General features: G+C 43.8%; 1 protein-coding gene across 1 annotated transcript in view; it reads left to right on the forward strand.

Annotated features, from left to right (window-relative positions):
• The first annotated feature begins 2,193 nt into the window (after window positions 1-2,193).
• VCAN (versican) overlaps window positions 2,194-22,333 on the forward strand; it is a 112,685-nt gene continuing 92,545 nt past the window's right edge. Inside the window, exons 1-3 of the mRNA XM_074931865.1 lie at window positions 2,194-2,334; window positions 10,212-10,287; window positions 19,011-19,382. Of these exons, the coding sequence (XP_074787966.1) occupies window positions 10,218-10,287; window positions 19,011-19,382 (442 nt within the window). The 5' untranslated portion in view covers window positions 2,194-2,334; window positions 10,212-10,217. The remainder of the gene's footprint in view (window positions 2,335-10,211; window positions 10,288-19,010; window positions 19,383-22,333) is intronic.

The following is a 22,333-nucleotide window of genomic DNA, read 5'->3' on the forward strand; positions in this document are numbered from 1 at the left end:
GGCAGGAGTCCCACCATTTCATCCAGAAAAGGGAACGAGCCACTGGGACCGGTACGAAGGAGGGCATTTGTCCAGAGAGATTGCCACCTTACACATGTGTCCTCAAAGGGTTTCGTCTGCAGCCCAAGAGGAGGCTGAGATTGTATGGGGAGAGGGAACAGTGCCCTAACTGTGCATCTCACACAAACCCCCTTATGTCCAGAAGGGCTGACAAGGCTTGTCTGAACCAGTTTTGGAGAAATTCAAGGTTAGTTTTCTCCTTTTATCACAACATTGTGAAGAGGAAGTGTACAAAGCCCCAGCAGTGAGGCTTGCCGTCTACACATGGCGAGGCATGGAAGGCCAGGCTAGCAAGGAGCGGAGTTAATTCTGACAAACGCCTTCCCATGACTTAATGTGAACTGTAGTGTATGAATTTGCATCAGAAAGCCTCAGAAACATGTCTGCAACTCTTTATAGTGCCTGCTTGAAAGCACAGAGTTGCATTTCTGTCAATTGTTCCACTGCACAAGGTTTAAGGATCCACAACCCCAGGCAGAGCAGGTCCAGTCTGTTGAGTCGGGACATTGCCCAGGAGGTACACGTGCCGGGTAGGGACCAACCTATGCAGAGGAACTGGAGGGACTGGTGCCAGGGGTGTGGCAGTGGTAGGGAGGCTGCTGCACACTGTCTACATTCACAAGGGAGAAGGGGATCAGCCTGTCTTCAACGCCCTTGCTAGCAAGTAAGCAATCATGGATTTACCCTCTCTAAGGAGAAAAGACCAACAAGCTCTGCGAAAGGTGAGATAAGGATTTCACCCAGCGGTCTGGTTCTGTTCACACCCAGGCCACAGCTCACGCAAACCTGATCTGATTTAAGCCGCCAGGTCTCCATTTCCCCCTGCTTGGCTGTCATCTCTTCCACCTCCCACTCCTCCGACTTGGCACTGGGGACTGCCTTGGGAAGTGAGGGTTTTGGGCTTCTCTCAATCCCGCTGTCAGCATAACTCTGGGGACAGAGTAGCTGGAACAATAAAAGTGAGAGGCACCAAAAGAAAACTCCTCCTGCCTCTTCCTAGCAGTTGTACCCGGGCCTGCCAAAACCGTGCCCAGAGCGGTGCCATCGGACACACCTATTTCTCTAGGTTTTTCTTTGGCTCTGGATTTACACCTTCCTGGAGGACGGGGGATTGTGGATCATACTTTCTTCTGAGAGGGAGCCTGCCAGAGGCACTGCTCTCGCCAGCATTTTGTGCCTGGTGAAGGGTGCCTGCAGGTTCTGCCACATACCGAGATAGGTACATTTTGGGAAAGGAGCTGCCTGAGGAGCACAGCAGACCCTGGTGAAAGCCTCTTGTTAAAGGGTGGTTTAAGAGTCCTGCTTATGACTTCATCTTTGAAAGGTTTGGACAGCAAATGCAGAGTCTAATCTTTAAAAAAAAATTTAAAAAAATTTAAAAAAAGGGGGGGGGAAGAAAAATAAAGAAAAGTGGCTGGAGATGCGTAAAACTTGGGTGGAGAAGCTTGGCTCGGGAGGCTGCCGATGCGAGACTGCCTGTGAATTGGCACCGGCCAGGGAAGTTTGGAACAAGCACCAGTATATTCTTTCATTGCAACCTCGGCTGAGATTGGGGAGGCAAAAGGGAAAAAGGGATTTCGGTCCCAGTCACTTTCCCCGTTTCAACCGTCTTCGGGAGCCAGGGTGGAGAAGGTCTCTCCATTCTCTTCCCGGTTAATTGTTTAATTGGGGAACAATGCGCCCTTCGCACCCGCCGATGCCGGGCGAGCAGAGGGGCCCGTCCCGTCGCACGGGCTGCGGCTCGCCCGTTACTGTCGGGGCCGCTCCCCGGCCGGGGTCTGGGGGTCCCCGAGGAGGGGTCCCCGAGGAGGGGCAGGCGGAAGGGGGGGGATCGGGGGTCGCCGCTCGGCGGAGGCAGGCGCTGGGGGCTCTCCTGCGCCCAGCAGCTGCGGGAGCTTTGCAAATTGCAAGGAGGCTCTTGCAGCTTGTGAACCCTCCTCTCCCCGAGCCAGCGCCCCTCCTCTGCAGCGCTGACGGTACAAGGATATAATAAAGATGGGTGGCTGAGGCTCGCATTTGAACTTGCAGGCGAGCTCCCTTTGCCCACAGCTCGGCTCAGGCTCCGCAGCTGGGAGTCAGGTGCTCGCCGGCGGGGAGGGAGGGAGGGGAGGGAGGGGAGACCGAGCTCTGGGAGAAGGGGAGACCCCGGAACCACCGGCTCCTTCCAGCATTAACGAGGGGATTTACTCTTTCATGCGGCCACTGGGATCTCTGGACTAGCCTAGCCACCACGTTGTGATTTTTTGCAGTCTCTGCAATACGCTACCTTTTAAGGTAACTATAACTCTTAATGCCGTTTGGGTTTTTGTGGGGTTTTTTGTTGGGTTTAGGTTGGGAGGTTTTTTTTTGTGGTTTCATTTTTTTTTGGTTTTTGGTGTTTGTTTTTTTTTTTCTTTTCTTTTTTTTTTCTGTTTTTTGTTTTGTTTTGGTTTGGTTTTTTTTCCTTTACATGTGATTGCCAGCAAACACCTAGTGTAAGATTTAAACCGATTGTTTTACTGCTGGTACCTGTAAGGACAAAGAGTTGAACTGCAAACCTTAAGCAGGAGAGAATAGTGATGATTGGTGAATTTAAACAACCTGGGGTAAGTTCAACGACACGCGGGGGAAGAGGAGAAGGGATGCTCGGGGACCTACAAAAATCCCACGGTGCAAAGAGGAGAACAAAGAAAACTAGGAAATAAAAGACTTCGGGGTGGGAGCCCTGACAGAAGTCTTTGGTACTGGATGCTTGAATGGCCGGGAAGGTAGAGCCGCACCTTGTTGGTGTGCGATGGGGCTCAGGAGGGAGAAAGGAGGAAGCTGTTTCGGACGGGTGTTAAATACACAAAGCGCCCGTGTGGCAGGAGGGACAAGAATGGACCTTTCCTCCGGCCACCAGGTTTTCATGCTCTGTGAAAAGCGTGCGCTCAGTCTCCTCCGCTCTTGTGTGTTCCCCCATCCCCTCTTTTTTTTTTTTTTTTTTTTTTTTTTTTTTTCCCCCTCTCCTTCGCCTGATATTCCTGGAAAGCCTCTCACAGGGCAGAGCAGGGCTGAGGTGCTCAGACAGCATCTCTCCGGAGGAGACGGAGAGCAGGCGTCCTCTGAGCCACATTTTCATTGCTGGAAGGGGGGCGGTGGGTGAGGAGGAGGATCACAAGGTCAGTGGAGCAAAACGCCCCCTTTTACACCCACGGACAGCTTCTCGGGGCACGGGCACTGCCTTCCCCCTCCGCTCCTCGGGATTTCGCCTTTGTTTTACACAGAAAAAGTGAGAGCATCGTGGCAGGAATTAAGGGAGTTTCGACGGCGGGAAAAAGCGGGTGGGTGTGTGTGTGGGGGGCGGCATCGGCAGAGGGTCGGGATCCCCGCGGCAGGGGATGGGGCAGCCTCCATCCGGCCCCCGGGCACCGTCCCCACACAAAGGGGCGACGGGGAGCGGGCGAGGGCCGGGGCCAGCCCTCATTGTCCCCCTTGTCACGTCCTCCCCGGCCACCCCCTCTCCCTCCGGGCACCGGCTTTCGGGATTAAGCCCCGATGGCTTTTTTTTCTTTTCTTTAAAGGAATGAGTGTTGAAACGTGTTGCAGAAGCCTATCCCAGGATGGAAAAGTGTAAATGTTGGGTGGGTTTGGTTGTGCGGTTTGGTTGGTTTTTGTTATTTTTATTTTTTTTTTCCCCCTGTAGATTTTTTTTTTTTTTTAAAAAAGGCCGAGCGAAAGGGGAAGTTTCCTTCCCAAAAGGAGTGAGTAAGACTTGGCGGAGGGCGAGGGGCGCAGCGCCCGGCGGGGAGCCCTGGCTTGTGGCGACGATGCGCGATGGCGGGGCGGGCCCGGCCGCCCCCGGGACGCGCTGCCGGGCGGGGCGGGGGGAGCGGCGCTGCCGGGGTTCTGCTGGGGGGGTGGCCGGCGGCCGCGGCTCGGAGGCATCCTGGATCCTCCGGGGGGGGTCCCTGGGCGGGCGGAGGCGGGGGGGGCGGGCGGGGGTCGGCGGGCCGGGGCCGGGGCCGGGGCCGGGGGGGTCCGGCCGCTCTCGAGGAACGGGACGGGCCGGGCGCGGCGGCGGCACCGCGGCGCCCCCTGGCGGGGAGCGGCCGCGCTCGGCCTGTCTGTGGTGGCTCGTTGCCCGCCAGAGGGCTCCGGTCTCCCTCAGCCCCAAGAGGAGGGGAACAGAAAGGCAGGAAAAACGGGGGGGAAAGAAAAAAAAAAAAAAGTCATCACCATAATAAAACGATTTTTAAAAATTGTCGCCGCGGCGTTTCGGGCTCTTCCTCGCGCTCCCTGGACCGACGCGCGTCCGTGGCGGCCCGTCGGGGGGTGTTTGACAGCGGGGCGGGACCGGCGGGTTTCCCGCCCCCGGCAGGGCCCTCATGGCCTGAGGCGGGACTGCGGCACCCGCCGGCTCAAGGGGGACGTGAGCCCCCGCCGCCTCCCGAGCGCCCGCGCTGAGCCCCGCGCCGGTGGGGCGGCGTCGCGCCCGCGGGTGCCAGGAGCCGCACCGTTAACATCGTTTTCCCGCTTGCTGGTCGTCGCACGTGTCTCCCGCTCCCTTCACCGAGCCGGTGGTGTGGGCGCTGGGGCGCAGCGGGGCCGGCCCGCGGCTCCCCTGGGAAGCAGGCTGGCGGGGGAGAAGGCAGAGCCTGCGGCTGGGGTGGTGCCGGCGGCACGGGGGTACGCGTGGCTCCACAGGAGCCCGAGCTCTGGGACCCCGCTCCGCGCGCTGCCTCCGACAGTTTTCCACCGCGTCTCCGTGGGGCCGCCTGAGAGCCCAGAGCCGCTTCTGGCATAAATTAGCGCAGGCCTGGGAGGGATGTCCTCCGGCAGCAGCTTCGAGCGGCTGCCAGAGCGAGGAGCGCCAGAACGCGCTGTGCTCTGGTCACTTTTCCCGCCTGCGCCCCTGCCTGTCTCGGGGCTGCGGGCAGCGCCGCTTGCCTGTTGGGGTCCGGCGCGGGGGGGGGTTTCCCCTGCAGGTGCTGGAGGTGTGAGGAAGGGGTGAGGCAGATGTCCCTAGGACCTTCTCGGAAGCCTTAGGAGGACCCTTGCAAGTGATAACGGGCTGAGCGGACAGCAATGATAAACCAGGTGCAGGCCAAGTCTGCCGAGTGGCAGCACAGGGGGATAATTAATCCCCTGGCAGAGACGTGGTGAAACGGGCAAAGTTAGTTAGGCAGCGCTTAACGGTGAGGTTGATACATGTCAGCAATTAATAGTCAGATGGCATAAAAGGATCAAAGGACTGCAAAGGCAAAAGAAAGTGCAGAGTGTGCGCATTTGAGAAAGGGCAGCAGCTGTGAAGGCTTCGGGCACAGTTTAGAAGGTAGCAAGAGGTGTGCTACGTCTGGGACTGGTCGTTTCTAGCTCGCTGGGGTTTCACTGGAAGCTGTGCAATTTACTGTTTCACCCATTAGTAGGAGCAGCAGCCTCAATTCACTTCTCTAGTGCCAGGTTCCATTAGGGTTCCCCTCCCTTTTTTTTTTTTTTTTTTTTCAATCTGAACCTGACTTCCACTGTGGAGCCAGGAAGGGTCAATGGGCAGAAGCTGCTTTTTACATGCTTAAGCAATGTGTAGAGCTTTCACAGTACAGCTGTAGAGCATGTGCTGAATCAATCTCAGTGTTTACTTTACTTTTACCCCTTAAAGACTGTCACCTCTATGAAAGTAGCTAATTTCCCATTGTCCCAACTTCAGAGAAATTTGGAATGCTTTTTGGATGGTAGATTTCAGTCTGTTCCACACCAGGACATTCAGTGTCTTTCTCAACCTGAAGTTTAAAACAGAGAGACATGATGTTCTCCCATCTGGTTAAATTAAAATAGCATTGGTGTGAGATCAAGCTTACACTGTAAACTAAACACGAGCTGGAATTTGATCAGAACTTACTGCTCCTATGAGTTTCTGCTGTGGTAAGGGAAGGTAGCAGTGCCTGCAAAAATAGGAGCCCTGCTCGCTCCCCACAGAGAACCTCTGCTGCTAGTTTTTAAAGAAGTGGAGTTTGTCACGGACTTGGCATCTTTTGGTTAAAAAATTCTGCGCTCAGGATGGCATCCAGTTTAAAAATGTAGTGCAAATTACCACTGTAGATCAGTCTGCCTGTAGTAGCTCCTAATAAAATGGATCTGTCCACTTGGAAACTAGCCAGCAGGCAACCCAAGTTTGGTCACATTAAGTGAGGTACTTTTTTAACAGAAGGTGGAAATTAAACACTTACTCAAGTCTTGCAGTCTTGAGTTGGCAGGATTTTCTTACTGTGTCCATAGTATTATGGCTTTCTCTTACTCTAGGTGTAGTGATACCGAGGGGGAGACAGAAAAAAAAGCTTGTGGAAAAAGGTATGTTTAGAAGGATTCTGGCAAATTACAGTGGACATAGGGGCAGTACAACAGCCAGCCAGCAGAGGCCTTTATAAACTGAAGAGTGCGGGAATAGGAAATACAAACCGGTTTTAGAGATGGGATTTTGCTCAGGAGGCTACAAAGGAGCATGGTCCACTGCCAGAAAAAAGGGAGGAGGCAGGAGCAGTCACATCTGATGGTGGTGGCCTGGAAATGTGGGCAGCACTGACAGGGAATTGGGGTGCTAGGTATAGGCAGCAGCCTCTGCCTTGCCTGTGGCTCCTGAGGAGGATTGCTGGTGCCAGCTTTGCAGAGCTGGGCTTTCCCCTAAGCTAGGCTGTCCTGGGGAGCTGAGCAAGATACTGCAGTTATGATTTGCACGCTGTCATTTGAAGAGGGTGGGAGGGGTAATTACACATTTAATCCTGGCAGCTGTAGTGCAGCAGCACTGGGTAACCCAGGAGTGTTTATGGGATCCCACCAAAGACCAGAGTGTGAAAACCCTCATGCATGGAGGGTGGCATGGGAATCATGCTTGTGAGTCTGCGGGCTGAAAATGAGACTCTTCCCCCAACATTTTTAATTGCTTGAGTAAGCACCTCAGGGTAGACTGAGAAAAACAAAAGGTTGAGAGAGGATTTTCTGAGAGTCATCTGGGGAATTTTGGCAGGCATCTCATATTAGGTTCCATGCTCAAACAGTGCAATTTTTCTAAGCTATCCAAGCTCTTGTTGTAGCAGGTGTAATTCCTGCCCTACTCAGTAAAAAGCTAAGTAGACATCACAGCCATGAATGCTCCCTTCTGTACTGATGGTTGAGTTCATCAGTCACAAGACAGCTTGAAAATTATCCTTACACAGTTGTCTTTATGTTTTAATATTTCATTGTGGGTGTGTATATTGTGTTTAGTGACTGGAAGCTGAAGACATGAAGTTTTTTTAAACAAGATTCCTCAAATTTCATTTGTAATGCAGTGGCCCACACGAGGCCGCAGGACCTGTGCTCTGTGCTTGTGTGCTAAGTGGAGAGGAAGGGGAAGATGAGGTCCAATCTGTACTCTGGACTTGTAGTGTAGGTCAGAAGCTCATGTTCAGAGCTCTCAACCAGCTTCCTTCTCTTACCAAATGTGGAAGCAGTTACACCACCTCTTGTCATGACAGGAAGAGCAGTGAGCTTCTGAGGGCAACGGGCCACCCGTTGGCATGTGCCAAGCACGCAGGTGCTCCTGGTCAGGGTCGGTGCAGTGGAGCAGGCGGTGGCTGCAACATGCAACCAGCCCTGTTTAGGTGCAGCATGCTCATCTTCCAGGAAAAAAAAATAAAAAAAAATCCTTTGTTCTTTTTGTCATCAAATTTCTTTGATTGCCTTGTTTCTGGTCCTGAAAACCAAGGGTGTCTTCTGTGGGAGATAAAGTGTATGGGTCAACATGGAAACATAAAGTTGTGAACAGTTTGTTCTAGATTTTTGTTTAGCTGTTGATGTAGCCAGTGTGTGATGCATGGGGAACGCGTGAGGACAAACCATCTCTTAAGAAGGTCTGGACACACTCTGCTTTCACGGGCACCAGAGCTCTTGTGCTATCTTGCAAGCTTGTCTGGCATTCACCACCTTTGAAGGTGGAGAAGTCTGTTGGTGATCTTTTTGTGCTTTCAGAGTGCTTGTGTTACTGAAGAACTAGCCTGCAGTGGTTTTGGTGCTCAAGGCTTCCAGCTGTTTCAGGATACAAGGGTTGCTTGAATGTGCTTCTAGTCTGTGCACATCTGTAGGCTCGGCGAGACCTCTCATTTTTTTAAATGTTGTGTAATAATGAGGATCATATAAGCGTTTAAACAGACACGTGACTGTATTTCCAGGATGGACCATTGCATTAAAAGGACTTCCATGTCTGCAGCTCTTGTCTTGTGCAACCTCCTCACTCCTAACAGCCTTCTACAGGGAATTACTAGGGCTTACATAGTGTACCAGTATAGATTTTTAAAGTTAGGCATTAAAAAGTCACTTTTGTTTTCTCCATGTAGAGCTTTCTTGTGTAAGAGAGATAAAACTCTGGCTGGATGGTGTTGGGGATACTTGTTAGAGCCTTCAGAAAAAGTTTTATGGCAGGTAGGGCTCAAACTGAATTAAGTCAAAAAAAGTGCCAATCCTTGTTTGGGACTCAGTCATAAAAAGTGCAAATTCCATGAAGCTAATATTGCAAAATAATGTGATATCACTTATACACTGAGCTCTACTGAACGGCTAAAGCAGAGATGGGGCGTCTTTGGCAGCGTGCAGCCTGCTCTACGGAAAGCAGCTGTATTCTTTCCTCCACGCCCTGGGAATAGGTTGCAGCATATGTTTCCCAGTGCAACCATCCAGCTCTGGCCATCCACGTATAGGGAATGAAAAACTCTTGGGTTTTAAGCCCTTTTGGGTGGGAATTTTTAACATGATGCTGTTATGTTAGAGATTGCTTAATTGGAAAGGCTTGGTTTGAGATGTTTTGCATCCTTTCTGAACTGCTCAGCCGTTACAGGATAGATGCCAGTTCACACAGACTCATGTGAAGTTTGGGCTGCAGCTGTAAGCTGTGGAGAAAACTTCCCTGAGGTTGAACACGTCACCAGGAGCTTTCTCTCTGTGGCTTGCTATCATGTTCAGTATAGCTTGTGGAGGTTTCTAAATGTACTAGTTAATATTTTAACCCTAAAGCAGTATATGTAAGTACTAAAGATCTAAAATGCTAATGTAAAAAATGGTAAAATACATATGTGCAACACAAGTTCCATAATTATAACACAGATGCATGCCTGTTAAATCTCTGTTTCACTGTTCCTTAAAGCAGTTCAACTGTAATCTCTCTTGGACAGGAAAAAACAATCAGTTCAGGTTACTCACCCCAGTAAAGAACCAAGTAGCATATTTTGACAGCAGTATCGGGAAACTCGAGATTTTGTGATAAAAAGTTTTCAGCGGCAGTGTTTGACAAACTATTGCTGAAAGTTATTTCTTATGTTGGCTAGATAATACATATGTGTAACTACATGGAAGAGGGACTACTTATAAACCCTTTGTGGTAGCTGACATTTATGGGACTTGTAATGCTTTTGTTACCGTACTTCTGAAATTTTCACGATATTTACAGATCCAACATGTTACAATTCTTAGTTACAAGAACTGAAACAAAAATGAAGATACATGATTATAAACGCAATATTTTGTTATGCACATATCTGTGGAGAACTTTTCAGCTCTTAGGAGGGGGAGTCTGTAAAGGAAGTGAGAAACAAACCCAGAGGGAGCTGACATGTCTCAGTATCACTCTGAACTCAATAATCTGAAACTCATTAATCTGTATTCGATAGGGACATATTGTCATTATAACAAATTTCCACCATAAAATATATAGAGAAATCTTGAAAACAAGAAGTCACCTGGCAGCCTACTTGCAGATGGGAAGGATCATATGTGGATGTTGACTCACCATCGAAATTCATGAGCAGCTTGTCATGGGAGTCCCTTCTGACCTGAACCATGCTGTTAGCTGTTGCTGAATGACAGGTAGTTTGTGTTAATGACGTAAAACTACCCAGAACTTGGGTCTGAACAGGTGACGCCACACCAGGAAAAATTCCTCAGATTATACTCCTGTACTGCTACCACTGTATAGGAATACATTTAAAACAGTGAATAAAATGGCAGAAGATCAATATGTTAAGAGTTACTCACTGTCCTGCTGAACATCTTTTTTAAGTATATGACCGCTTCTAATACCAATCACAAATGTTGATGTACTGAGTTGCAACACTTGATGAAGACACAATGCGATACTAACCACTTATTCTATTGTTCTTTATTTGTAGGTCAAGATGTTGCTAAGTATAAAAAGTATCTTATGGATGTACTCTACGTTAGTTATAACCTATATGCTACCTAAAGGTAAGTCTGTTTATACCCAGAACCATTTATTAAAATTCATTTAATCCAGTGAGTAGGGTATTTCCTAGGATTCAGGAAACAGACTCAGGAGATTCAGTTTCTGGTCTAGTCTCTGCCACTTTTTTTGCCTCACCATGTAACTAACTTCGTTTCCATGTTCTCAGTGCCTTACTGATCTGTATAGAAAACTGCTGGTGGGTGGACATGTTTTTGACAAGGTTTTTACATGCCTGTCTGATGTCTCCTGAGGTTTGTAAGTGCCGTTACTATCATTCAAGTAATAACAAAGAAAGTGCTGTGGGATTACATTGTGTAAAGCAAAACAGATTGTCTTCTCTCAATGCTCAAGAACGCATTTTAATCCTTTAACCTGTGCTTCTGAAATGTCGGACCTGTTGGCCAGGTATGCCTCGCACCTTCATTTTCCATGATCCGCTCGGGAGCTCCTGGCATTAAATGAGGTGAGGGCTGATGGGGGTTGGGGGGCTGGCGGTGCTAATTTTAGACACCTTCTATGGGAGTTTCAGCCTGGTGCCATGGAGGGAGGAGCAAGCAGTGCCGGTGGCATAGGAGCAGGAGGAGGTTCCTGGGGCAGACTTGGCAGTGATGAATGAAATGGGGGAGTTTTTGGGCTACGGGAATGCTGATTTGTCATACCTCCCAGTCAGATCCCAGTGCATGTGTTCATCATGTACATTGTACCATGGCAGCCTTTTGGGTCTGTAGGTTGCAGCTCGCACCCTCTCTGTATTCAGGGTGAAAGATGCCATGAGCAAGTGGGATACAGGGAAAACTAGTAGCCCCCATTTCTGATTTGCTCTGTGATCAGTCAAGGAGCAGCTGGGGACGTGCCTCTGGAGTGGGCAGTCTGGCTGCCAGCCCCTTGTTTTGGGGGGCTGCCATGAGCTAACCTGGCTGGGGTCCGGAGCAAGCTGCAGGTGTTAGGGCAGCTGCAGGACTTCGATTTGGGTGGAAAGGAGGAGCTTTTAATACTTCTCTTGGTGATTACATACTAAGACTAAAGTATGTATTCATGTGTGGTTGCCATGGTTATTTGAAAGTTTGACTCAATCCTTTAGTAAGGAAAAGGTCCCTATAGTTGCTGCACACTCTCAAAATTGGGTTAATAGCTTTCCCAAGCCTCTAAGCAAGATTTTTCCCTTTTCTTTTTTTTTTTTTTTTTTTTTTTTAAATCTTTTCTTTCCAGGAATGCCTCAAACTGTTTTTAGCCTTTGGGAAAATCAAATGTACTTTTTTTTTTTTTTTTTTTTTCCCAAGCTTGAACACTGTTGCTAGCAAATTCTTTAGGTAGTTTTGTAAAATAAAGGAAAAGACCATCGTGCTTAGTGCAGCCAACCAAAAAAAAAAAAGTGGATTTTTATCCTCAAGCAGGTTGGGAACACCACCCTTTACTATTTCTTACCATCATTTCCTCCTTAAGGCTGTTTTTTTTTTCCATTCTTCATTAAACACACAACAGGCCAGATGATTAGGCTTGTCCTCAGGGACAATAGACTCAAAGCTTCAGGCAGGGGGCAAGTCACTAAAATTGAGCTTACATTTTCTTATTCGTGGAGGGCTAAGACTGATTTGATTATAAAATACAAAGCTTCTCCCCACTCCCCCACCCCCTAAGTTTTTTACTTAAAAGTGGCTGTAAGTGTAGACTGATGTATCTTGGATTCATAGCTAGCATTTAATAATTTGTTCATATGAAGTATTTGGAGAGGCAAAATAAGTGTCAGAACAGGTCACAGACTTGTAATGTAAATCTACGTGGTGAACTTGGAAGTTTTTATTTAATAAGCTACTTATATTAAAGGGGGCTTATAAGAAAAATGGAGAGAGGCTTTTTATGAAAGCAGGACAAGGGGCAACAGTTTTAAACTGAAAGAATAGTTTTAGATTGGAAATAAGGACAAAATTTTTTACTGTAAGGGTGGTAAGATAGTAGAACAAGTTGCCCAGAGAAGTTGTGGATGCCACTCCTGGAATTGTTCAGAGTCAGGCTGGATGAGGGTTTCAGCTACCTGAAATAGTGGAAGATGTGCCTGCCCATGGCAGGGGGGTTGGACTAAATAATCTTTGAAGGTCACTTCCAAACCAAACCATTCTGTGATTGTATATTATAGTTTTCTTTAAAGCAGATACATCTGTTTTAAGATAGAGGAAAAGGAAGAGCTACTAGCAACAGTGAGCTTCAAAATGGGGTAAATGGTAGTACATCACTCACACAAGGAGAGGTCTAAAGATAAGATTTTACCTGAAAATCTACCTTGGGATGGAGAACATGTATTTGAATAACTAAGGCAAAGGAATCTGACAAGAAGTTTAAACCTAACATTTCTGTTATGACCTATCGGAAGTCTCTTCATGTTTACTTAGGACATAGTTCCATGGTCAGTCCAATCGCACGTACATTTTAGCACTAGGTGGGATAGTCCTGCCCCTTTTCCATCCCCTGGTGCTAGTTTTCGTGCTTTTCTTTGTGCTGACACTAGTATTTATGTGGGTATATCACCAGCTGAATTAGATAAATGACTTGTTTGAAAGAGCATATGGCATTTCTTGCACGTTATTTTTCTGCTGGATCAGACCTTTGATCTGACTCTCTGCCTTGCAAAAATGCTAGTGCTGGCAGAATTCGGGGTTGAGAGTGCATCACTGGAGTGGGGAGGAGTGGGATGGATCCTTAGAGTGGTAGAAAATGGGATGGCACCTTTACATGTCCACTGACTTCCTTCACATTTTATCACCTCTTAAATATCTCCAGAGTAGAATTTTTAGCACTTAAGCAAGTTCCATGTGAATGTCCAAGTAAGAGCTTCTCAGGAGTGTAGGCCAGGTTCTGGCTGGTCCTTCTTTGCCTGAATCTTTTGGAAGGAATTCAGAAAGATGCTTATGTTCCTAGAACACACTGTGAATTTTGTGGGCTTTATTTCTGAAGTTGGGGATCATACTTTTGCCACAGAATGTCTTGAACATGTTCTGAGTATGGCCATGGTGAAGGAGACAAAGTTGAAAAACTTTTTCTTTTTCATGAATTGATCTAATAGGGTCTGTGGGATCAACTGATATCCTTCCATTTTGTAGAAATATCTGTCAGTTTATGTAACAACATTTCTGAAGATGAATGTTACAGGATTACAGATAGTTTTTACAATTACAGCTTTTATTTTGTTTAAAAACTACTTTAAAATAAAATAGATCTCTGCACTCTGAACTATCTTTGGTTTCAATTTTTTTTTTTCCTTTTAAATACTGAATTTGAATATAAAATTGAAGCCTTGAAATCTTTCATGAAACACAAATTCTCATCCTTCCATTTGCACAATGGATTGGATCACTTCATAGGATTTGATTAAATTTAGTTACCTAGTCACTGCAGTATGACACATTACCGTATTTCCTTTAAAAAACTTTCAGGAAAAACTCTTCTGGAAGTTTAAAATTTTTCTTTTGAGAGTCACATGGGAGATTTATCAAAATCTGAGGTTATTTTTAAAGTGTAAGTCCTGGAGTCTGTGAATCTTAAGTCATAATAAAACTGAAGCTTAATTTGGAACACTGCAAGTTGTAAGCATCCAAAGTTTTAAGCGTTCACTGCTAATCATTATTCCCATCTTTGTTTTCTTTTCCACTCTCATCTTTGTGAATGGTCACATTCATAAATACCTAGCATGTTTGTACGGCATGCTTGTTAGATTTTATGTAGCAACAAAAGTATTTTCCCTTTGAGGGCTAATTGAGAATGGTCTAGCGTGGCTTCTTTAAGGCTTTAAATTATCAGAAATGTGTGTCAGGAAGGCAGCAGGAAATACGGTGTAAGCTTCTGGGGTCACGGCAGTGCCCCTTTGAGAGACCTTTGCTGTTTGCTCTGGTACGTGTGAAGGATTAATGACAGAAGTTCACGAGCAAGGTTTATGCCTACCGTTAGTGTGGCATTTACACACTTTGAGCTAGCTGGTGTTAGGATATTGTACTTTACAAGCTGGGCCTTGTGATTATGATCAATGTTGGAGTTTATCTTACCTGTTTTAAGTGACTATTTGTCATGCCATGAGTGAGTAGAAAGCCCTATAATCCATAAAACAGTAGGAATCCCCTAGATTGCAGTGTGTGATCTGTCCTTTCAAAGGCATATAAATAATATACCCATTCAAACATCAGTTTATCTTTCATGTTCGTGTTCTATACGGGCTATAAAACACATGTATGCATGCCTATGATGTCTGCATATGTTATGATGAGTTCTGCAGCTGAGATTTATGTTTCCCTGGCTTCCTGTGAGTTTCTTGCAGAATATGAAAGTAGCTGGTTCTTCATCACTCTATGCCTCCTTCTCATATTCTACTTGTTCAGATGACAACTCAACTGGTAAAGTACTCAGTGAGGGGTTTTTGTCTCAGTCTGTTACCTCTGCTGTCAGAGTTTCATACAAATTTGTGTAACCAGTGCATTAATTTTAATGTATCAGTATCTTCATTAAAAGATTTATGGTTAACAAAAAGACTTCTCTTAGGCTCAGTGTTAGTAGTCAGATTAACAGTACGTATAATTTCACTGGTCCTTTCCGTTGTTGCAGGTAGGCAGGGCAGTAAGCCATATGTCTAGGCAGGTTGTTGACAAATTAAAAAAATGATATTCAATTTATTTGTCTCATAAAATATCTTTATTCTTTAAGCATGTGGTTTTTGTCTGCATTCTCAGTAGCAACATTTTGTTCAGTTAAGCTTCATTACATAGCAAAATTACTCCTCTAAGCAGTGTCACGTTGTCTAAGGCATTCTTTTCTTCAGATGTCCTGTCATTACAGACCTACTGGTCTGGTCATTATGGTTAATACAAAAGGACAGAATTCTGTCTCTTTTTTTTCCTTTAGATTTCCATTTTAAGAATTTTGCACAACATAAAAAATGTGCAGATTCTAGGGAAAGAGACTTTGTTCTCAAGCAAGAAATTTTGTTGATTGTCTCCCACTTAAAAGGAAAAACCACGTCAAGCTACGTATCATTGGTAGGATAAACTGCCTTTGCAGCTGAAATGGTGGACTGGGAGGACCTCAGGCAGTTTTGCTGGGGAAAAAAAGCATGAAAAGGCAAGCTGGAATTCTTATTTTGTTAAAGAGTGTGCCACATGCCATCATCTCCATGATAAACTGATAGAAATGCATAGACTTAGCTTTAGTTTTGGAGAAAATAAGACAATAAGTTGTGGCAAAATCCTACCCAGTAAATTAGACCTGACAGGACTGTCGTCTGTCAGGACATCGCATGGGAGTAGTTTTCATTCTGCACTCTGTTCCTGCTACTTATTCCGATGCTGGAGATACTTAATATTTAAACAGGGGAAGACAACAAAAATACCCAACTGCTAAGGCACACTGCCTACTGAGTCTGTCTGTAATCTGAGTGCATCATTCTGCTCTCGGCCCAACTCTGTAGTCCCATCATCTTGTACAAATCTCCCACTGACTTTGCTGGGAGTTCTGCCAAGCCATGTCTTTGTGGCCAGGTGATTTGTGTTTACCTGCGTATTTTGTTCCTTTATTGTCTGTGTATTTTCCCTAATAAATTGATTATGCATGAGTGATACATATTAGTTATCAACAGAAAAAAATGCTTATATTAATCGCCAACCATTTTAGTCATATCAAAGCCATCCGCTTGTTCAAGAGTACATGATGTTACAAGTGTTCTTGGTCCTACATGGTGAGGTGGAGATAAGGGTATAAAACAATGCTGGAAAATACCTGCTTTTTGCAGCTTGTGTTCCAATTTACAAGCAGTTACAAAATGTTTTGTTTGTATTTGCCCGCTGTGTCCTTTCTAAGGAATAGTCTGTCACATACCATTGATAGTGGCTGAGAAGGAGATGTAATATGGAGTATAAGCATACGGAAAATGCTAAAGGAACAGAAGAGTTATATAGATAAATAGAAGATAGTCATGTTTTCTGCATTGACCACTCAATGCTATTTGACAAACTAGGACTGCTGCAAGAAATCCAGCTTCCTGGAATTGTTTGGGAACTTCACTTAATCTTATGTTTCAGTGCCAAATATTTTTTTTTTTTCAGTAAGAAAAACACTTTTCTCTCTCCCCTTCACCCCTCTTCTCCCTCCCCTTCACCCCAAACCAAAGACTGCTTTTTTATAGTGTTTTACAATGCTTTCCACAGTTAGATGGGCATGTTTGTATTTACATGGTCTCCTATTCTGAGATTCTGCCCAATTTAGGATAGATCTCGTTTCCATATCATGATGATATGTGGTGTTTTCTAAGGGTTTCAGTCTGCTGATGTGAAGACACAAATTTTAAAGAGAGGAAATTTCTTCAGGGTTCAGTACTGATATTCTAGATCACTCATAACCAGAAACAATTTTCTCAAAAGTTTATTAAAATTCTGTCAGTCAGGGTAATTATAACTAGGTCATTTTTCATTTAGTATGTTCCTGTAATGTATATAGATGACAAGAGATCATAATAAATACTAAATATTTTGAGACTGATTTTAATCTCCCACCTGTGCAATTTGGCAAAAATTCCATCACAACTGATAGGACTAGGCATTCATTCTGTTTCTTTATTTCTACCCCACTGTAACTCAGTGAAGTTTCAAGAAATTAAAGGTGATATAAAAGGCAGTGATGTTTCCGTACTGTACATCTTCAGGATAAAATCAGTTCTTCCTAGTTTTTAGCAATCAATTGACTCTAGGTAGAGTTGAGGTTTTATATCCGTATGGAAATAAGATAAAGAAAAAAAGTTGTTTGTTTGTTTCTTTTTCTAAAGAAATGTGTATGCTGTCAAGTTTCTGATCTAGTCTTTAGTCTTCAGAAAGCTCTACAGGTTTGTCTTCAAGCCTTGTGAATTTTCCAGTCTTCAGTTTTATGTTGGACCTGGTTTTTGTCTTTCTTTTACAAATAGATTCTTGGTAGGTCTGGGCCCAGAATGTATGAAGTAATTAGTTTGTTTGACTATTAAATGTGTGTTGTACCATCACTGGTCCCTGTTTACAAGTTAATGAAAGAATGAAAATCTCACTGCATGCCTGAATCACAGAGTGAGCATCTTGCTGGTAAATGTGCTCAGACAGTGTGGTTCTATGTAAAATTTTCAGCTGAGTTTTGGGTGCAACACAGCTGGTTTAGCACAGCACTACCCTATTGTTACACTCTGATCTAATCGGTTTACACTCAGGATGACTGTATCTGCACTGTGTTACCAATAATTTCTAGTTAAGTAGGCAAGGATGGAAAGGATCTGAGAACTTTGTTTCAAATTTCTGGGTCCTCCTTGGTCAATTCATTTGTTTTGTTTTGTTTTTCTAATTAGTACTTTATTATTAGAATGCTTGGCCATCAAGCTAATGATTCTTGTACTGAACCTTTTTAGATAACACTATTAATACTTTATCCTGGATAAAGTCATCTGTCTCTGCTAATCAGCTTAAGGATAAAGTTTTCCTTTTTTAAAATTTTTTTTTCCTTTTTTAGTTTTTTCCCTTTTAAAAAATTATTTTTTTCCAAAAAAAATTTCTTCTAATCTTTGTGGAGAAGTGATATTTTTTTACGATAGATAAACAGCTAGGTTATTTTCATTTGCTGATGTCTCCTATTTTATGTATCATGTTGGTGGATAATACTTGAAGCTATTGTATTTCTAAACTTTATGAATCCTAGCTCACTTCAAATTAATGATCACCATGTTCCACCTTTCAAAAAAATGTTAGAGTGCAGGACAGTGGAAGATGTAAGACAGATACTGTTGTGCATCAGCTTTTAATCTTCATTAAGCCATATGTATGTTCAAATAACATCCCATAAAAAAAATAAATCTCACAGAAATCCTCTCTTCAGACAGTTGCTGTGTGCAGGTTGGATGAACAGTAGTCAACTTTCCCCTCAGGATATTGTCAGATGGAAGCATTTCACTGTAAAGTGTTTGCAGCTGGAGATGTCATAAAAAATGATAAAGATCCTATCGTGTCAAGTCTGAGCCAAGTAGGGGCTTTCTGTGTGCTTTACTTCCTTCTTTGCTTTAACATCCTGAAATACTTTATTTCTGCAATGTGTTAAAGTCCCTGAGGCTAGAAAGAAATAATTTTACAAGAATGACTATTTGGGAGAATCTCACTGGAAAGGCTTTTGTTTCAGCATGTATGCAATAAAAAGAGTTAACCCTTGAAAGAATAACAGAGTAAGGGTTGTCATGTATGCGATGTCATGGACTGTGTTTTACTCTTAGGAAAGGAGCAAATGAAGAAGGTGCTGTGAGGTAAGGCAAGGTGTAAACATCAGTAGCTCCCCTGTATGCACACTTTTGGCCAGCAATAGATACAAGGTAACTCACTCAGAGTGGTCTTCCTCCTAAGAAGTAAAAAACCATAGCTCTTAGAGTATTTAGAAACTTTAGATAACAGATGAGGTTTCTGAAGGAGGTCAGTAACTTGGTGACTGTAACAAATGGAGAAAATAAGTCAGAGAACAGTGAAATAAATTTGCCCAAACAGAAAAGGACTCCATCAGCAGCCTAGGATATTGGTGCAAACTCTTTTTTAAGTTATACTAATCAGTTCTGTTTCAAATCAGCTAAGGTTCATAGATTTCAGCTCTTGCACGTCTGTGCATCATTAAATAACAATGAAATGTATCTGTTTCAGATTTCGTTGTTCCACTAACATAATTTGTCCTTTCTCTCTCCCTCTCTCCCCTTTTCTAGTTAAAGCAGAAAAAAAAACCCTGGTAAAGGGATCTCTCTCTGGAACTTCAGTGCTGCCATGCTTCTTTTCAACCACGCCCACTATAGCCTCCAGCTATGCAGCTGAGTATCTTCGAATCAAATGGTCAAAGGTTGAACTGGATAAAAGTGGAAAAGATGCAAAAGAAACCACTGTCCTGGTGGCTCAAAATGGCAACATCAAAATAGGTCAAAGCTACAAAGACAGAGTGTCTGTTCCGACCCATTCAGAGGAGACCGGTGACGCTTCGCTGACTTTCTCCAAGCTGCGTGCAAGTGATGCAGGGGTGTATCGCTGTGATGTTATGTACGGAGTGGAAGACACACAAGGCATTGTCTCGTTGGCTGTTGAAGGTAAGGATTTATCTATTTTATTTGTAGTCAACAGTGATTCCAGTTAAAACAGAAAAAGTCAGCAATTAATGGATAGCCAGAGAGCATTGCATCTTTAACAATTTACCCTTCCTTAACTGTTTGCTCTTCCCATTCTCTTTCAGTCTTTTATTTATTCTTATGAATCTGTCCCAATCCATAGCCCTCTCATTTCCCAATTGCACCTTTGGGGACGCTACTCTTGATTCCTGGAACAAATGCTCTTCGTTTTTTCCCAAAGGAGTTTGATAGTAGTTTGGGTTTATATCCTTTGCAAGAGAAGCTCCTCCTTTGACTTTTTTTTTTTTTTTTTTTTTTTTTTTTAGGAAATACCTCTAAGGTTTTCTCAAATCATCAGTTTTGAAACATGACACATATTGTACTAATACATCTGCATGAAAATGTCAGTGTCCTTACAAGACAAACTTCTTCACAGGCAGAAGCAGTTTCTCTTTAATTGTTTGTGTAGGATGAAAAAAAGCAGCCGCCTTGCTACTGGATCTGTGTTTGGCCTACCTTGCCACTTGATGTACAAAATCATGATGCCAGCAAAACTGGGAGCCACTCTTTCTGTAACAGGAATGTCAAGCACAAAGGGAGAGTTTTCTTTGTCCCAGTAATAAAGGTTTGATAGGTAGAAGGAAACCCATCTGGCAGAAGCTGCAGGAAAACAAGTAGGGAGGTGGCTGCTAATGTTCTTCCATGTAAATGACCCAGGGCTAAGAGTTTGCTTGCCATCACTATAAGGAAATAGCCTCCAAAACTTGGAGAGAGAGAACACATAAAGAGTGTACACATAAAGAGATAGAAGAAGCAGAACTTTCAAAAGCATGTAAGCAGCAAAAGGAGCATAGGTGTTTTTCTCCTAAAAGCCTGCTCATGCAGCACGATAGGTATGGTGTAGAGACTGCTCCAGAGTCTGGTGCTGTATAGCCCTGTCAGTCTGGCGCTGAGCCTGAGCTAACAACCTGTGCTGAAAGGCAGGACATACTAGCTCAGGCTCTGTGCCATGTAAATGCAAATTCTGGACCCAAATTACTCTGCGTGCTTAGAACAACACTGTGCTGTGTGGATGTACCAGCTCACGTGAGCCTTAGTTTGGGCTCTGCTTTGCACTCCTTTGATCTTAGGTGTTTTTTGAAAGTTCAGTATTTACTCAAATGAATGAATCTCAAAGCAAACATTAATATCTGCTGCTGGACATTATGGCTTTAGCTAAGGTTTTTTTGTGAACTTAATACTGCATTGTTCTTCCAGTACACTTAACCTAACTTGAAGAGTCTTTTGGCATTTATTCAATTAAAGGTTTTGAAGGTGTGGTCTTAATTTGGAAATACAATAAATCAGTGTAACCATTAATGTCTGAATAACTTCATAAAATGTGTTGACCTAATGGCAAAAGCAAAAGAAATCCTGGTTTGAACATTAATTTTTAGTAACTAGTGTACCTGACATTCTTTATTCCTTTTCAATTGCTCCCTTGACTACATATCTATATCCAGGAGCAGCAGATGTTTACTACAATAACATATCTGATGAATTATGGCAATACTTTAGCTTCTGTAGTTAGTGCTCCTTCAAAACACTGCAATGAGATGAACTGATTAGATTGTTTTTAATTGAAAGAAAATTTCACAGACACTGTTTTCTTTCTGCAACTGTTCTTTTCCATGATTGCTTTAATGTCAACACTTCAGGAAAGGAAAAAGACAGATCTTGACCCAAATAGAAAATAATGTTGTTAGATAGTGATTTGTGCACTCCATTCTCCATTTTATACGTTAAGTAAACAAATGCCATTCATCAGACATCATAAGGATTTCCTGTGAATGTTGCTGCTCCAGTCTGACCTCATCTCAGTAAGGCTTTATGCTTTTTATATTAAAAAAAAACACCCCCAAATGAAACATGAGTCCCAAATGTAATTTGTTTTCATTATATTTTCTTTTTGAATCTTCTCCGCAAAGTGGTAACAATTGGAGAGCCAATATCTTCTGTACGTTTTCTCTGTGCATCCTTTGCTGCCTGTTGTTAGGGTGGTGTGGGGAGATATTTCCATGTGAATTTGGGTAACTTCAGAGCTGGTGTCTAGCATGGTTCAGCACTGTGCTTTGGTCAGCTCTCCCGGGTGGATCTGGGGCTGGTGCTTACAGGGCCACCCGTGAAGTCCTGGTAAAATTATCACCAGTTTTGCTAGTCTGCACATTTTATACTCATCACAAGTGAAACACAAAAAACATTTGTGAAGCAGTCTTTCTCTGAGGACTGCGCAGGCATGCGTTGCTTTAGCTTTTCAGTGGATTAAAAGTACACAGAAAAAGTGGTAACTCTGGCTCACTTAGTACTTGCTCGATCACATAACTTAACCCTAAAGAGAAGCAGAATTATTTTATTAAAGATAGAAAGCGTCTGCAAAATTCCTGGTATGGGGCAATTTAGGTGTGGGAAGAAATGTTACAGAAAGTAACATACATCTGTTTCTTTAAGTGCCAACACTGTTGTGTGTGTTAAGTCTAATTTAATACATTTTTTAGAAATAGCCAGATGAAATAGGCCAAAGCTTATCTGCATTGTTCTGCTGAACTAGATGAAATTGATTGTTTGTTATTATGAAAACTTTATGGAGTTTGTATGCTTGTTTGTTTGAGCATTTTTTAACCAGTGCAGGACTTGAATTCTAGATACTTACAGGATTTCTGTTTGTTTTATGGACATACCCCCATTTGAAACTTTCCAACAAAAAGCACATTCCAACATCAGTTCAGTCAGGTAGATAAGCTTAGACAGCTGTGCTGTTTGTTCTTCAAATGAACATTTGCAAGTAAGATAAGATAACTGGGAGTGATAACTTGAATAAGAGAAAAATTATTGCAATTGCTATTTCTATCCTTTCTTTTAGGTATGGTAGAAATATCAAACTGCTACTGAATCCA

The sequence above is a fragment of the Athene noctua genome, chromosome Z (assembly GCF_965140245.1).
Source record: "Athene noctua chromosome Z, bAthNoc1.hap1.1, whole genome shotgun sequence".
NCBI classification, from domain to species: Eukaryota; Metazoa; Chordata; class Aves; order Strigiformes; family Strigidae; genus Athene; species Athene noctua.